Here is an 18,433-nt window from a genome sequence, read left to right as displayed (position 1 = left end):
ATCAAAAAAAAAAGAAAGAAAGAAAGAAAGAAAAACAAATCTTTTGTGGCAGATATCAGAGTGGTGCTTATCTCTTGTTGGGGGTGTAGACTGGAAAAAGGCACAGGGTGCTGGAAATAATCTCTATCTTGATCTTCTGGGTTGTGGTTCCACGGGTATAGTTTTACACCTAAAACCACTGAGATGTACTTATAAAATGTGTGCATTTTACTGTGTGTAACCTATACCTTGGTAGAGTACTATTGGAGTTTAAAGGGGGGGGGGAAAGGAAGAAGGAAATGTTTGGATTGTGATGGAAAAAAAGGAGGCCTTGAGACCCACGGACTCGGAGACAGGGCCTTGAGATGATTAAAATCTGTATCGTCTACACCCCCGAAGTACACAGAGCGCGTGCACAGTGCGGGACATCGTGCCTTGTTGGTTGGGAGAGCGAAGGGGATGACCCGTGCCTGAGTGCCCCACACTCCAGGGAAGGGATCCTGAGGGTGACTCATGCTCCCCGAACCTGCTCTACAAACTGGTGTCCCATGCCTTGTCCTCTGTCTTCCTCTCTCTCGCCCTCCAGGAGCTCCAGAAATACGAGCAGTTCATTTTCGCAGATCACACCAATATGATTCATGTGGAAAATGTCTATGAGGAGATTTTACATCAGAGCCTCCTTGATGAAACTCTGAAAGGTGAGGAAGACTTCCTTGGTCCTGGAGGGAACAGCAAATACAGGGGAGGACCCCTTCAAGGGGACCCAGGGAGGCCAGCTAGGTTTCTCAACAGGTGTGAAAGGGGAATAAGAAACCGCTACTGGTTTCTTGGGAAGACAGAGAAGGAAGGAAAGAAAAAAGAGGGAGACACCAGCCTTGACTGAGAGTCATGGTCGGACACACGCTGTGTTAGCTCGTTCAGTATCATTCCTTTGAATTACAAATAAGAACTCTGGGAGACGGAAATTTTAAGCTTCATTTTTCACAGAAAACAGACGTTTGCGGAGTTGAAGGCCGGACTGTCTCGTGAGCAGCTGTCTTCCTCCAGCTGCTCCAGACCGAACAAAGGAAAACAGGTGCTTTTAGCCACAGACTCCCAACCCCTCCCTGGGGCAGGAGGAGGTGACTCCAGGAGCACGGGTTGCCAGCTGCCTCCTCAGCACATTCCTCACGTCCTGTCAGCTGGACAGAAGCAGACACAGGGCGCCCACACAGTTCTCTGTGAACCTTGTTGGGACTCCAGCACCCCCTGTCCTGTGGAGTCAGGTCTTGCTTGTGATAGGACCGCGGACAGGACAACTTTGGTAGAAATATGCTGGACAGGGCTGTTCCCCAAAACCGTAGGCCTGAAACGTGTCTGGTCTCCATGGCGAAGGTGTTAGGATCACCAAAAAACCACCACAAAGAAAACAGGCATAGCATGAGGCCCAGTAGCTCATCCAATGAGATGAGAAATGTGAAGACGTCAGCCCAGCGTCTGACAGGAAGGGCTCCCTCAAGCCCACTGCCATTCCATCAGGGCACCTTTCCGCCAGTTAGGAAAAGGCTCCCTTTCTCCAGACACCTGACTGTCGTCCGTCCAAAAACATTGCTGTGATATACCAATTTTATCAGAGTAGGATGCTCTACTGCTTGTTCCCGGAAATTTCTGCTGAATACACAAATCTATGCTCTCTCTGACGTGAGGGGGCGCCCCCTGGGATATGATACCCTTGGGCACCGCACAGCCTACACATCTCTTCTGGAGGCCTGTGGTCAAAAATGTCAGCTGTACCGTCATTGTTGTCTTGAGTCCTCTCAAGTTCTCTGAGACTGAGCTAGAAGCACGTAGGTCTTCGTTCTAGACACTACAGGTCAAGAAGGCTCTCTCTGCATGCTTGGTACTGGGTACCCAGCCCACATTCAAGACGGGGCTACGAGAAGCAGCAGGGAAATGTAGGCCTGCCCCTGCAGCGGGGCCTCTGTGGTTGATACATTCAATACTATTCTAGGTGGCGAGCTCCTTCAAAGCAAATACCCTATTTTATTCATCTTTGGATTCTCAGAGCCTGTCCCATAGCGGTTGCCCAATTTGCACCCATGAATGAGGGAAGGAGTGAATGAATGAAAACACGGCAGAGGTCCAGAGTAGAAAACGAGTTTGTGGGCTTTGGTCATGAAGGAAGGAGACCAGGAAGGTGGGGGGGGGGGGGGGGCGGGTATAAGCTGTAATTTGACATTGAGAAATGTGGGTAGTCAGAAAAGGCTGGGAAGGGAGTTTGGCTTTTGGATAACATTGGAAAGTGCAGGGTAGCCGGGGCAGAAGGTCAATGTCATATTCTGTTTTCTGGTCTCTCCCAGTGATAAAGGAAGCTGCTCTCCTGAAGAAACACAACTTATTTGAAGACAACATGGCCTTGCCCAGTGAAAGTGTGTCTAGCTTAACTGATCTAAAAACCCCCTCAGGGTCAAACCAGGCCAGCCCTGCCAGGAGAGCCTCGGCCATTCTGCCAGGAGTTTCACAGAGCGAGACACTGAGTAACGAAGTGTTCCAAGAGTCAGGGGAGAAGAAGCAGCCTGGGGTCCCTAGTCCATTGGCCAAAGGAGAAAGCCTGTCTTTCCCTGTCCCCACCCCTCCCCCAGATGGCACCAGACAGGGGACTCCAAGCACGGATGACCCTGTTGTGGCTCTTGTGACTACAGAGGACACGGCAGGAGCCCTGAGCACACCCTCGTCAGAGCTGGAGTTTGGAGGGGCTCCTAAGGATGGAGAACCCACCCACGAAAAGCCAGAAGCCAGCTCTGTCTTGGGCTCCTTAAAGGAGCTCCGAAATTTGTTGACGGTGACCATTGAAGTGCCAGTGGAATCGGCCACCCTCGAGATGGAGAATGCTTCCCGTGAAGAGACCCGTGCTCCCCCAGAAATGGAAAAATTAGAGGAAACAACCCAGATCGACACAGAGGCCGATCAAGCAGTTGCCTCCAGTCGAGACAGCTGTGAAGGGAGCGAAATCAGTGGGAGGGAGGCCTGTTCTCCCGCTCCGGAGGAGGAGGCGGAGGCTGGCAGGGTGGAGCTGGGGGGCTTGCTGGGGGCTCAGCTGGCCTGTGAAGGGCTCACCGAGGGTGCCAGCAGCGCAGGCCCCCCAGAGCAGCAAGCAGAGGCCGGGGAGCCCACTGAGAGGGAGCTCACTGAGAGGGAGCTCGCAGCAGGGGCTTCCAGACCGGATGCCCAGGAAGGAGAAGGGGTCGAGGCCATGGTGGAGGGTGAGGCCAGGCCCCAAGAAGGTTGCATCTCCAGCGCTCACCCCAGCTGCCTCGACGAGAGCCAGGGTTCAGCGGAAGAAGCCCTGGGAGGGACCAGCAGCCTGGCCCAGACTACCGCTGCCGGTGTGGGTACAGAGAGGGTTAAGCCTGCTGGTGTCCACGAGTGCCAGTGGGTAGTGGAGAGTGCGCCAAACTTCGATCTGCTCGGTTCCCAAGAGGCGGGGGAGAGTACCCTAGGGCAGCCCTCCGAAGAGTGAAAGGGACAATTTGGCATAAGTATTTCTTTGCACAAACTCAGCCAAAGGTTAATAGGTGTGGGTATGCTTAGGGGTTGCACACAAGCTGTTACCAAAAAAAAAAAAAAAAAAATTTTAAGTACTTCCTTAACGTGTGTAATGAAACCAGAGGAAGTGCACACGGGCCATGCACACTGAGGCAGACCTTTATGAACTGAACTGCTCTACCGTGATTTACAGCTTTAGCATTTTGGTGGGACGTGTTCAGGGTGAGAGGCAGCTGAGGATGTTGGAGGGAGACAGTGGCGTTCCAGTAAAGACGAAGAAAACAGTAGGTGCACAGTTTCCAGTACACTGCATGTTTTCCTCTAATGTACTTAGAGGCTTTTTAATTTTGGGTAGGAATGCAAAGGTATATTGGAAATCCGGCTTCACCAACCACTAGCAACCTCGCTGGCTCTGAAGGGCTCAGCATCCATCCACAGCCAGACTGCGGACAGGGGTCGCTGGAAAAGAAGGGCAGTGCCCGAGAGATAATGCCCGAGACAGCCCTGGGCAAGCAGAGCAGCAATGGAGGAAGGTTGCGGTCTGTGGGGCTGTCTGAGCCTGTTACTAATTCTGCTATCAATTTCTTGTTAATTAATCACGTTGGTTCTTATTAATTAATCACCTTTGGGGGAAATTCAGATGTGGCAAGGAAATTTCCTTGGCGTGTTTAAGCCTGAAAGCATTCCAGACTAGCCTTCGACTGGGCGGACGGGCCTTAGCTAATGGTTGAGTGTAAAAGACTGCAGGTTAAACAAGCATTATTCGAGTACCTGCTGTATGCCACGGGCTGTGCTGGGCATAGTGACAACAGCAACACCAATGAAGGAGGAGAAGGAGGAGGAGAAGAAAAGATAAAGTGCTTTGTCTGGCCTAAAGTAAAAGACCTACAGGAATTTAAAGGAAAAAAAATATGCCAATTTTCAAACCATGACAAGTTTGTCTCTCCGTTGAAATGGTCCTGATTGATTCCCAGAAGGGGAACAAAGTGAATAAATGGGAAAGAAAGAAAGAAAGAAAGAAAGAAAGAAAGAAAGAAAGAAAGAGGAAGAAAGAAAGGAAGGAAGGAAGAAAGAAAAAAATGGAAAGCCCAGATGTACATTGTCAAGTTCCAGTCAAGTTTTAAAGATGTCACCAAAAGTGGAAATCATTTGTTTGGTCATTCAGTAAGTTAACTGAGCCCCTATCATGTTCCAGGTGCTACAGATACTGTAGTGAAAAAGACTCTGTTCCTCTCTCCTGGAATTTACACTTCCATGGAAATAGACACAAATACATCTCCTCAATGGATAGTGACCTAGAAATGTTAATGTTAGAGAACTTATTGCAGAAGATTAAAAAGCTGTGCTCTGTTATCCTTCCAAAAAATACTGCATCATTTCCTAGAAGTTTAGTCCCCAGTGGTACCTCTTGACATTTCCTTCCACAAATTTTATTATCAGATCCCAACATACTGTCCTATAAGCTTGTTTGGTCATCCTCAGCAAGTTTATATCAACTGTTTAGAGAATTTTTCCCACAGTTTAATTCTTCCAGCAGGAATTAAAATCTCCCTCTGTCCAACTCCCCATGAAGAATTTCTAGGTGAGAGGGGCACCTGGGTGGCTCAGTGGGTTAATCCTCTGCCTTTGGCTTAGATCACAATCTCAGGGTCCTGGGATTGAGCCCCGCATTGGGATCTCTGCTTGGCGGGGAGCCTGCTTCCCCCTCTCTCTCTCTGCCTGCCTCCCTGCCTACTTGTGATCTCTCTCGGTCAAATAAATAAACAAATAAATCTTTTTTTAAAAAAGGAATTTCTAGGTGATAAAGAATGAATAATAATCAGTATCATTATAGTCTCACATTGAATCACATCTATGAAGGGTCTCCTTAGAGAGAAAGAAGGTAGAGACCCCTCCTCCCCGGTCCCTGCAGTGCTCACTCTTACCCTTGTACTGAGCTCAAAGTACTGAAATTGTGTCTACTTCCCATCTCTTCTGGGGCTTCTCTCTTCAAGGACAGAAACTGGGGTTTATTAATCATGTGTGCTTCCTGCTAGAGATACACAGCCTTGAGTAATGGCTCCCTGACTTCTCAAGTCATTTTCATGTCCCTAGTGCCTTGCACAAGAACCAGCTGGTGTCGAGCTGCTCAAGACACGTGAGACCTGTTTACCCCTCTAACGCTACTGTGCTGGGGCTATTTGGGGCTTGCTGTCAGGCAGGGAGACATTTTTAATTGGGCCTTCTGCCCTTGGGGAGCCTTCCCTTAGGTCAAGTCCAAAGTCCAAGGGGCAGACAGCCAGATGGTCAGATGCGTTGCCTAGTAAGTCTGGAAGCCAAAGGAGGAGTGCGCAGCCCACCAAGGACTGCCCTTCAGGAGAATGTCAGCAAGCAAGGAGGTCCCAACCTTGCTCCAACCCATGCTGGAGCTTCCCAGGTTCCTTCCTTTGCTCACCTCAGGGCTTCTCGGACCCCTTAGAAAATTAAGAAATTTTTCCAACCCTGAAAGAAAGCAGATCTGCATTGGATGGATGACTGTCAGTGCCCTCTGTTTACCCATCCCGTGGGCCAGAGGGCACTGGGCACTACATGGTAGGACATGCTTGAGAACACAAAGAATTTTTCTTTACATATTTCACAAAAGACAAGTTCACTAGACTAAGTGGGATGATTGTGCCATCTAAAGATAAAACAGGAAAATAAAGTTCATTAAAAATATTTCTTATTCATTTTAACATGCTGAATGGAGTAACTTCACATTCCTATGAGTTTGTCTCATTTTTAATAGACTTGTATATGTTGCTTCAGTGGCTTCCTGGTTAGAGCAAGGTTATTATAATTTAATTGATCAGCATGCAGATCTCCAGCGGCTGCTCTGGGGAGTCTCTCCTCTAGGCAAATCCATTAGAAATGCATAAAGCCTCAGGACATGGTTTTTGGGAAAAATTCCATGACTTCAAACGAGTCATGTTACTATTGACCTTTAACAAAGAGAATATTTGCCTTGAAAAAAAATTATCCGTCATTTTTTTTTCCTTTGCAGCTTAGAGTGGAGATAGTGGTGCCTTGAATCCCGCAGAGAAAACTCTTTAAAAAAAAAAAAAAAAAAAAGTATTTTGGACACCACAAGGGTAAGATTCCAATCTGTCCAAAAGCTTTTATAAAGAATCTGCCTGTGAAAAACTGCAGGTCCCTGGGCCTGATCTTTTACATTTTATTGCAAAGATTCTCGAGTCTGGTTTTGTAACCCTCCAGACTGAAGTCTGTGATTTCCAAGGGTTTCACGGTTCTGCCAGATGAGTGAATTTCACTCTTTATCAAAAGTGCTAGGTGCTATATGCTCCATAGCAGTTTTAATCTGGGGAAGGGAAGGACATCACTGACTAAAATGATTAGGTTCGCTAGGCAAAAAAGTTGGCTATATGTGTCTTCGTACTTTAGTATAAGTAAGCGGGTTTGGGGACTTGCCTCCTGAAGTCTGGAACTTTAAGAAAAAAAAATCTGCACTGTGGATGGGTTTTTCTGGTCACTATATAAAGCAAATAGACTTAAAGCACTTTGTAACCACATATTTACTCTGCCAAATTCCTATATTCCAATAAAATGTTCATCCTTGAAGAGTTGTCCAAATGTCATATTTATTTAGAATGGGGGTGGTTTCATCTTTCAAGCCATCTTTCAAGTCATACTTGAGCTGGGAGGAACGGCCCTCAGATAGAAAGGTGAGTCACTGTTGTTGCACTATGGAACTTTCAATTTTCTTTTGTCAGAAGGGAGTCCACAGAGAAGTCACTTAATTGTCAGATGTGATTATGCTTTGAAAATTATGCTTATTTCTCTAAGAATTGGAATACATCTATATTAATGGGCAATTACTCTTGGAGTAATTGGACTACTTTTTAAACAAGTTTATCTTCAATGGGTAATACTTATGATCATAAATAAAACTATTACTCACCAATATCCACAGTTGCTCATTCCTCTGTGAATTCATTCATCCAAAAAATAATGATTGCCTATCTATTATATGCAGGCATGCTAGTGGGCACTGGAGAAGCAGAGGTGAATAAGGTGGATATGATCCCTGACATCAGCAAACTCAAATTCTCATGGTAGACATGGCCAGGGAGAGCCTAGAATGGGTATGTGCTAACTTGTTTGGCATGCAACTTGTCTATAACAAGTTAACTCTTTCTAAGCCACCAGCTGCAGCCAGGAAAGGAAGAAACATTGGGGAAATCAAGCTTAACAGGGATGGGGACACTGGGTATGGCAAAGACTTTACCACTCCGTCTCCTTCCATACCAATCTCCCAACATGCAAGAATCGTTCCCAGAGTGGCTCCTCCAGAACTTCTATTTAGGGCCAAGGATCAGAATGGAATTGGGGGTACCAATTCCCATTGGAGAGTCCATTGATTTGAAATGTCTTCTACGTAGCTTTTTCTTAGGTTATATGTTTATTTATGTGGTTTGGGTGGAACTCATGGACGTCTTGGGAGGAGTCCATTAAATAAAGCTCTTCTGTCAGCCGGGCTTGGAGCCACTCCTGTTTGAACACCTCTCAACCTTTGCCATAGTCTTCCCTTTTTCCAAGAACTTCTGACCCTCCTTTCTCAATCTGGCCAATTCCCACTTTCCCTGTACGAGTCAGGACAAGTCTGGACAAACCTTCCCTTCCCGATAACACTTTGCTGAGCTGTCACTCTCATTGACAGCCCACTTCTGCTGTTCTCTCTCACTTTATTGCAGCCGTCTACCGTCTCTGTGCTGCCCTGTCTTCGATCTTTGTGTCCCTAGAGTTTACATCCTTGTGTACAGAAAACAATAAGTATTGAACAAATGAATATCTATCACCAATCCCAGAAGTAGGAGACAAGTGGCAAGGTAGCTCCCATGATTGCCTGACACAGCGTAAGGTCTGTGAAGCTGAAAAGTACTCATCTTCAGCCTACTGAGAGAATTCTGTCTTCATGATGGGATTTCATGGTATGTTTGTGCACACCTGTCTCTCTGGGAGAGAATATCAGAGTCAAGTCACCCCCACATCAAGCTAGCTAGTAGGAACCACTCCTAGGTTTCAGAACAGGAGTCTCCACTGGATTTTCCTGAGGTCCCTATGACGTCAACAAGGCAAAAAGTTTATCCTTGAATTCCACCCAAATCTGTGAGACATGAGCAAATGCCCAAGAAATTCATGGACAGCATCTGCCTTCTGACGATCCTTCCTCTTGAGACTGGGCAAGGAGCAGGAAAGACGCTGTGGTCCCTGCTTTTAGGGAACCTGGTCCAGTCGGGAAGACAGAGAAGCAAGTTGTGGTTCTGCTGGCAGAGGAGGAAGGGTTCTGGCAGCACAAAGGAAGGGCAAAAGACTCCACTCAAGAAATTTCCCATTTGGTTTTGAACCTATCGAGCCTGCCCTTTATGTTCTGCCTCTTTTACTTCATCTCTGTCATGGACTAAAATCCAAACTCTAGCTGCCTACAGATGCCCTGAAGAACATTTTTATCAGGATCTCTTTATACCCAGCCCTACACACTTCTCTCAGGAATCTTGTGGCCCCTCTGGATGCTGATCCAGACCTTCTGCAGACCCATTGTGGTTTCATTCATGGAAGCCAACTTCGTGGATTAATTTTCCCCCTCTGGTCTCCATACAAAAGGATACACAAGAGTCGTGGTGAGGTCTTTCTTTCTATTAGCAATTCTAAGTGGAACTGTTGGGGAAGGAAAGTAGGTTTATGTGTTGGGGAATTCCTCCAAGGTACTGAAGTGATTTTGAAGCTAAGGGATGTCTTTTGGTGATAATACTTAACCCCTCCTTCCCTCCCTGCCTCTGCATTGTCTGCAGGTTCTTGAATCATGTGGGGGACTGTGTTTTGGTACATTGGTTTGAGGGAGATCATGTGGGGAAAAAGGAAGATATTTTCATTTCTATGTCAGAGGCTTCAAGCTTTGAACCCTTAAATCATTGATTCATGTCTTAGAATAAATGATGCTTTCCATGCACCATCAGGATTCATTCACGGGGTAATTTTTTCAGAAATATTTATGGGTATCTATTAACCTGCTCTAGACTCGGCTAGGCCCTGGGAACAGAGTGGCAGATCCCTACCCCAGTTGCATTCAGACTGTGGATTATCTTTTCTGCGCTGAAAATTTCTGTTACTGGACTGATAGGACAGTCATTAAAGTTAGGTTTAGGACCAGATACTTACCAACACGGTCTAACACTCCTTCATGAATATCGTAGCTTAAACCATTTGGAAATGTGACTTGTGCCTGGCGGTGACTTCATACCATGAACACATATAGAAGGTCCAGCCTATGTTGACCAGCTAATGAAGCAGATTTAGTCACCATTTAAACTGCAGAAAGGAAGCTTCTCTTCCTCCCTTCTCCTCTCAACTCAAGGAGGAGAGAACTGTCCTCTCCGTCTGCAGGTCTCCAAACTCATAGCTGCACTGAACTTCAAAACACCAAGAAAAGCCATTTAAATCTTTCTGCTGAGCTATTTATTATTTCCAATATATATGGCTGTACCAACCTTGGAAAGAATTGTTTACAAAAAGTTTGCAATAATGTGGAGAAGGCTTAGTCATGGTTTTTAATTTTTAAAAAATCTCAAGAGGATTAAATATCTATGCATAGGGGAAGCCTGGGTGGCTCAGTGGGTTTAGCCTCTGCCTCCGGCACAGGTCATGATCTCAGGGTCCTGGAATGGAGCCCTGCATCGGGCTCTCTGCCGAGTGGGGAGCCTGCTTCTCCTCCCCCTCTGCCTGCCTCTCTGCCTCCTTGTGATCTCTCTCTGTCAAATAAATAAATAAAATCTTTAAAAAAAAATCTTTGCATAGGCAAAAAAGCCTGGAAGAAATTTTGCTGAAATAGAAACAAGAGTGGTTTGGGCTAATGAGATTTTAAATGTTTATTATCATCTTTTATATCCTTCACCCTGCCCCCACCCCCGGTTCCACCCTGCCCCCACCCCCGGTTCCACAATGATGTGTTACTGTCCAAATCGGAAAAATATGAGTGTTTAAAAATATTTTAAGTTTTGGGGCACCTGGGTGGCTCAGTGGGTTAAAACCTCTGCCTTCAGCTCAGGTCATGATCCCAGGGTCCTGGGATCAAGCCCCACGTCGGGCTCTCTGCTCTGCGGGGGGCCTGCTTCTCTTCCTCTCTCTCTGCCTGCCTCTCTGCCTACTTGTGATCTCTCTGTCAAATAAATAAAATAAAATATTAAAAAAATATATTTTAAGTTTTAATTTAAATTGGGCAAAAGGATCCTCTGTTCTTCCAGAATCACATAAATTAAGGAATACTTTGGGCACATTTACTTCTATCTGTAGGCCCATTAACAACAGTGTATAATTGGGAATGATATATAAACACAAGGGAAAAAGTCTCTAGAAACTTCTGCCAAGTTAAAATTAGCCCCTAAAGTAAGCATCTGATGAGTACTGTTCTGAAGAGGTCTGCTGCTCCTTTGAAGTTCTGACCTCGACTCCGATCTTCTTCCCCATAATTCCTGTGTTGATACCCTGACATTTGCCGGACCACCTTGCTGGTACTTTCTTCCCACCACGGAGGGCCAGACACCTGAGCACAGCAAGATCTAACGGACTGCGTAGTGGGGAGTTAGGAATATCCAGGTTCTATTTTCAGACATTCAGTACTGAGGAATCCCCCCAAGAGGTCTAACATGAAAGACAAACGAATATACTTAAGCCTATTACTGCTTGCTTGATAGGCTTTAAGAAATTCCAAATATGAAAGAGATCACACTCATTAAAGGCCAACATCATGCACTGTGAATAATACAGCATACAGTTATTATCTGAAGTCTGAAAAGCCAGAATATCCTTTGATGTGTAAACGTGTCCTTTTTGATTCTCTGAAAAATAGTGGTTTCCAGATCAAAACCATGGATGGAAACCCTCTCAGTGGGTAAAAATGACCTGAAGATAGCGTTGATGCACTCCATTAAGGGGATGAGATTAAATACATGAACACAAAACATTTAAACATATCTACATGAAAAAGACAGTCTCATAATTACTTTTTAAAATGTAGTAAGTCTCGGGTGCCTGGGTGGCTCAGTGAGTTAAAGCCTCTGCCTTCTGCTCGGGTCATAGTCTTGGGGTCCTGGGATGGAGGTCCTTGTCGGGCTCTCTGCTCAGCAGGGAGCCTGCTTCCCCCTTTCTCTCTGCCTGCCTCTCTGCCTAGTTGTGATCTCTCCCTCTGTCAAATAAATAAATAAAATCTTTAAAAAAAATAAAATGTAGTAAGCCCATAAAAATGGCAGAGACACTCCATTAAATCTTTTCTCATGCCTAGTTATGTAATAGTTACCAGGGAAGTAGTAATTTTGTTCTACTTGTTTGAAACCAGTGACCCTTTATAAACTATACACAGATGTCATCCACAATCTATTTGGGGGGTGTCCAGGTGGCTCAGTGGGTTAAGTGCCTGCCTTTTGCCACAGGTCATGATCTCAGGGTCGTGGGATGGAGCCTTGAGCTGGACTTTCTGCTCAGCAAGGAGCCTGCTTCTCCCTCTCCCTCTGCCTCTCTGCCTAGCTTGCCCTCTCTCTCACTATTTCTCTCTCCCCCTCAAACAAAATCTTAAAAAAAAAAAAAAAAGTCTATTTGGGAAAAATATTAGTTCCGAATTAGCAGGGTTACAGTAAAGTCCTTGAGAACAGGGATTACCCACTACATTGTATGCTTACCTCTTACTAACTAAACTACTGCTAAGGGCGCCTGGGTGGCTCAGTGGGTTAAGCTGCTGCCTTCGGCTCAGGTCATGATCTCAGGGTCCTGGGATCGAGTCCCGCATCGGGCTCTCTGCTCAGCAGGGAGCCTGCTTCCTTCTCTCTCTCTCTCTGCCTGCCTCTCAGTGTACTTGTAATTTCTCTCTGTCAAATAAATAAATAAAATCTTTAAAAAAATAAAATAAAATAAACTACTGCTAAGATGTAAGTGATGAAGTTAATGTGAAATTGTAAAATTCATTTTCTTCTCCTCTGTTATTTAACTGGACCTTTAATTCCCATCCTTAGGCCTTTAGCTTAGATTTGTTTCACAGTACTTTTCCCTCTGTATTTCTATATATAGCATAAGTTTATTTATTTATTTTTTGTAATCCTTACACCCACCGTGGGGCTTGAACCCATGACCCAGAGATCAAGAGTCCCATGCTTTTCTGAATGAACCAGTCAGGCGCCCCCCGTTCTGTATTTGACATGCACCAGTATGTTAGACACCAAGTGCTAGTCTTCCCGTCTCAGTCAGTGCTATTTGGAGGCAAGTAACAAAACCCTACTCAAATGAGCTTAGGCAAAAAGAGGAGAGTTTACAAGTCAGACAGGTATCTCCTGGAAACCAAAGAACCCAAAATTCATGGGGGAGATCATGGCTCCCTCTTTCTCCATGTCTGGTCTCCCATTTTTGCTTCTCTCGGCACATCTGCTGCATTCTCATCGATTGGCAGCGTCGCCTTCTCTACGTTTCTGCGCACAGCGGGGACTGTCACTATCCCATTGCCCTGAGTTAACTTGTCCCCCGTTTCTAGGAACCAGCAAAGAGACCCTGGTCCAAATCAGCATAACCAGGGGGTGAGGTCACATAGCACACATCCAGCCCAGTGCTCTCTCAATTTATTTGTACACACAACACTATCCACCCACCGTTTCTGACTTTGGGGGAGGATACTGTGCAGTACATCTGTTCATAGCCTCCAGAATTCCTCAAGATGTGAATCTGGGATGTTCTGACTGAATTTACAATTTTTATGTTAGGTGTGGGCAAACCTAGACCCGAGCAGACAAAATAACTTGCTTAAATTACCAAAATATGATTTAGGACTGACATGTTTCTCATCCCTTCAGTCCAACCTGGATACCAAGGAAATGTACCATGGTCACCTGCGCCAAAAGTAAAGAATGAAAGTTGACTAGTTCCTTCCCCTTTCCTCAGCTAGTTTTATAAATTAAGGCTTTTTGTCACAAGCAAGGCTATATTGTTTCCCAAGGCTGCCATAACAAGTTGATAACACAGCTGGAGGCTTAAAGCAACAGAAATTTATTTGCTCACAGTTCTGGAAGGCAGAAGTTCAAAATCAAGGTGTCCACAAGGCTACGTTCCCTCTGAAAGCTCTGAGAGGCAACGTCTTCCTTCTCTTCCAGCTTCTGGCGGCTCCAGGTGCTTTGGGGGATTGTGCCTGCCTAATTCCTGTCGCTCCTTCCATCTTGCCCTGGCCTTCTCTCTGTCTTCTCTTCTGTTTCTTATAAGGACACTTGTCATTAGTTTTAGGGCCACCCAGATAATTTCACCTTGAGACCCATTATTACATCTGGAAAGTCCATCTATCCAAATAAGATCACACTCCTAGGTTACAGGGATGAAAACATGGACATATCTTTTGGGGCCAGCATTTAGATCCCCAAAAGCCCTTAGATGGAATCATAAGGTACGTGAAAACATCAAAAGGATACAAAAGGGAAGGGAGAAAAAAGTAATGATTTAGGATTTTTCTTTTGATATTATAGGATGCAGAATTGAGAAAGAAAATGTAATAGAATTTTGAAATTATGCAGTATCCTACTTTCTGGGTTATAAAATTTACATTCCTAAGTATTCCCTGATGATACATTCATCCATCTAACCTTTGGGACATGTGATAGGCCACACCTATCGTAGGAGTGTGGCAGTATTTTTTTGTTTGTAAAAAACCTTTCCTGACAAAAAAAATCGTTTGATAGCATGAGACAATTCACATCATGTGAATTTTGCTCCGTTACCATAAAAATCATCCTTTGAAAGGCTTCATCAAGTTTCCCCTGGTACTTCTCAGTCCTTTGGTATTTAAATCTTGCAAGGATCTCTTGTGCTCTAAAGACACGGTGTTAAACTAAAATGGATGGTTGAGTGCAGACCAACGTTTTCAGAGTTCAGTTCACTAGTGAATATTTTCATCTTATAAAAACTCTTGCTTTTATCCACACACTTGTGTTTGCCAACTTTTGGAGAATGAATATTCTGACAAAAGAGCTTCTATTGACAAATGAGAAATGTGTCAAACAAGGAAGAGGAACAGGAATTGTTCTGTTTGCTCTGGGGAGGAACAGACTTGAGCTGTGATTAGATAAGAGCATGACAGCTGTACAGTTCCTTACACAGTACGTGGCAATTTTTAAGTCGAATTAAATGGTAAGACTCACATGGCAAGAAGCATTAGATCTATTTTAACAACACTAGAGGAAAACGTCTTAGAAGCTCAAAGTACAGAGAGTTTCTGATCTTTAGACTTGACCATAAATGAAAAAATCATCGTACAGAGAAGTAAGGCATCCATTGTTGGGAATTTTTCAATCCAAGATCCGTGACTCTGGGTACACCATCAGTGTCCTTGCATTGATTTGGGGTATGAGAGCGTACAGGGTGGAGAGGCTATAGGTTTAAAACTCTGATTAGGACAATGTGCTGTAAAGTAGGTCAATTCAAGGCTGGAAAAAAGAGATCCTTCCTCTTATGCAGCTTCTAAAGCAGCACGTCCAACAGAAGAATAATGTGAGTCAGAACGTAGTTAGAAACTTTCTAGTAGTCACATTAAAAAAGTGAAAACAGGTGAAATTAGTGTTCATAATATATTTTAACATAATGTATCTAAAATATTATTACTTTGGGGCGCCTGGGTGGCTCAGTCGTTAAGCGTCTGCCTTCGGCTCCGGTCATGATCCCAGGGTCCTGGGATGCAGTGCCATGTTGCGCTCCCTGCTGGTGGGAAGCCTGCTTCTCCCTATTCTACTCCGTCGGCTTATGTTCGCTCTCTCTCTGTGTCTCTCTCTTTCAAATAAATAAATAAAATATTTTTTAAAAAATAAAATAAGGACACCTGCGTGGCTCAGTGGGTTAGGCCTCTGCCTTCAGCTGGGGTCATGATCTCAGGGTCCTGGGATCGAGCCTCACATCAGGCTCTCTGCTCAGCAGGGAGCCTGATTCCCCCTTTCTCTCTGCCTGCCTCTCTGCCTACTTGTGATCCCTCTCTTTCTCTGTCAAATAAAGAAATAAAATCTTAAATAAAATAAAATAAAATATTATCACTTAAACATGTAGCCAGTGTTAAAAATCATCAGAGAGTCTACATTACTTTTTCATAGTAAGTCTTTGATATCCAATGTATATTTACATTTATGAACTAACTACTTTTTGGAGGCTCAATAGCCCCATGTGGCTAGTGGTTTTCCACATTTTTACAATATATCATTAATGAAAGCGCAAATGAGATTTCTGAGAATTAAAAAGAAAAAAAGAACCAAGTTCTTTGGAACTTGAAACCAACCAAACCAAAATGGTTTCAAAAATCCAGGTTTCCTGGCATACTGGAGGAGAGGAAACAGAAACCACTTCTGTTTAATTGGTATACATTCACACTTCCTTTGGTGACTTCTCTCATACTTTCCATGTTTTGTCGCAAAACCTAATATTAAGTGAATTAAATAGCTGCAAAGCACTAAGCTGTCTTAGGAAATTTTAACATAGCTGCAAGGCACTAAGCTGTCTTAGGAAATTTTAACAGTTTCCACTTCTCAAAAAAAAAAAAAAAAGGAAACAAAGAAAGAAAAAATAATAATACTTTTATGTTAATTCTATTGTATTTCATTCTTTTATTCCAGGAGCAACTGCAGTCAGTGATACCGTAGTCCCCCTGGTCTGTGGTTTCACCATACACAGTTTCAGTCCCCTGTGGTCAACCAGTATCCAGAGCAGATGATCCTCCCTCTGTCTCGGGGTTGGAAGGTCAACAACAGCCTAACGTTAGGTCACAATGCCTGGATCATTCCCCTCCTTCAACTCATCCCATAGACATTTTATCCTCTTGCATCACAAAAAGAAGCACAAGTACACTACAGTAAGATACTTTGAGAGAAAGAGGAAGACTATGTTGACATAACTTTTACTACAGTATATTGTTATAATTGTTCTGTTTTATTACTGTTGTTACAAATCTCTTACTGTGCCTAATCTAGAAATCAAACTTTAGCACATGTATTAAAAAAAAAAATCATGCCTGGGTGGCTCAGTTGGTTAGGCATCTGCCTTCAGCTCAGGTCATGATCCTGGGGTCCTGGGATCGGGCCCTGTGTAGAACTCCCTGCTTAGCAGGAGAGAGCCTGCTCCTCCCCCTCTCTCTGCCCCTCTCCTTGCTTGTGTTCTCTCTCTCTCACATACATACACAGAAATAAATAAGTAAAATCTTAAAAAAAAAAAAAAAAAAGTAAAGAAAAAGCAGTAGAGATAAGGTTTGTCCTATCCAGGTTTTCAGACATCCACTGGAGGTCTTGGGACATATTCCCCATGGATAAGAAGGGACTACTTGGTACAGCTTTCACTGTTTACTAGTTGTGCCTTATCACCATGGGGTTTAAGTACTCTCAAGGGAAGCTACCTTGCAATATTTCCAGTAACACATTATCTCTGTGCATCTTACACAGATGAGAAAGGATGAAGAAGGTCATAAAGATAAACTGGGGTACCTCCTTACCTATAAAATTACCCCAAAGTGTGGTCAAAATAATGTTTTTATTTTTTTTTAAAGATTTTATTTATTTATTTGACAGACAGAGATCACAAGTAGGCAGAGAAGCAGACAGAGAGGGGAAGCAGACTCCCTCCCGAGCAGAGAGCCTGATGTGGGGCTCGATCCCAGGACCCTGGGATCATGACCCGAGCTGCAGGCAGAGGCTTTAACCCACTGAGCCACCCAGGTGCACCAAAATAATGATTTTTTTTAAACACTTCTTCAAGGAGAGCCAATTATTTATGTATAGCACTTTGGAATTGATAAGCTATAGGCAATAAGCTAAACCAAAAGTAAAATGGGACAGATTTTTTTTTCAGTTAACCATTTTAGGAATCCATAGACATTTCAAAAACTCCTATTTGAAGGGGCACCCGGGTGGCTCAGTGGGTTAAGCCTCTGCCTTCAGCTCAGATCATGATCCCAGGGTCCTGGGATCGAGCCCGGCATCGGGCTCTCTGCTCAGCAGGAAGCCTGCTTCTCTCTCTCTCTCTCTCTGTCTGCCTCTCTGCCTACTTGTGATCACTGTCTTTCAAATAAATAATAAAATAAAATCTGAAAAAAATAAATATAAAACTCCTATTTGCATCTTCAGTACAAGTAAGATCATGACTATAAAAAGACCAAAGTAAGAGCTTGGCATAGATTGCCAAGTATCTACCAATATTTGTTTTTCTCTTCTCCTCTCTAGTTGTAATATCTCCTGAGTTTACACTGAGCACGTGGCTGCCAAGTTAGAACAAAAAGAAATCTCGGCCCTTTTTGTAGCTAGGTGCAACCAATTGATTAACTCCTTTCCAATGAGATGTGAGCATAGGAGATGTATGCACATTCCTGGTCCCATCCTTTATAAAGGAAACCGTTCCTCCTCCTCTCTCTTTTTCCCCTTCAGGCCAGCTGGAAGGTCTGTGTGATGCTGGTGAACCAGCTTCTACCATAGAAAAGCCTACCAGGGGCCGAATAACAATCTGTTCCTGGATGACGTCATGGAGTAGAATTGCCCATCCATCCTGAAACTCCCGCCTTCTCTTCTGTTATCTGGAAGAGAAACCACTTTCTATCTTGTATAAATCATTGTATGTGGGATCTCTTTCTTGGAGCACCTTGGCTTATACTTTAACTCATAAAAGGGTTTAGCATCATCCTCACCATGATGTGTGCTACGTTCAAAACATTTGTTGGTTACTTTTAACCATCTTTATATATGAGAGCATCTCCTTAAAAGACACACGGATTGTTTGCTTGTTTTTTTTTTTTTTAAACCTAGAATGGAAGGTCCTATGATTACTCTCTTGGGAGGAGTGTTAGTATTAAATGATATAATATGGTATTAATGAAATCTTCATAAACTTAAAAGGTTTGCTAGTGAAA

General features: G+C 44.1%; 1 protein-coding gene across 1 annotated transcript in view; it reads left to right on the top strand.

Annotated features, from left to right (window-relative positions):
• NIBAN1 (niban apoptosis regulator 1) overlaps positions 1-4,088 on the top strand; it is a 157,054-nt gene extending 152,966 nt beyond the window's left edge. The window contains exons 13-14 of the mRNA XM_032317351.1: positions 566-677; positions 2,319-4,088. Coding sequence (XP_032173242.1) covers positions 566-677; positions 2,319-3,478 — 1,272 coding nt within the window. The 3' untranslated portion in view covers positions 3,479-4,088. The remainder of the gene's footprint in view (positions 1-565; positions 678-2,318) is intronic.
• The last annotated feature ends 14,345 nt before the right edge of the window (positions 4,089-18,433 follow it).

This window comes from Mustela erminea, chromosome 17 (assembly GCF_009829155.1).
Source record: "Mustela erminea isolate mMusErm1 chromosome 17, mMusErm1.Pri, whole genome shotgun sequence".
NCBI classification, from domain to species: Eukaryota; Metazoa; Chordata; class Mammalia; order Carnivora; family Mustelidae; genus Mustela; species Mustela erminea.
This window is presented reverse-complemented; position numbering and strand designations above follow the sequence as displayed.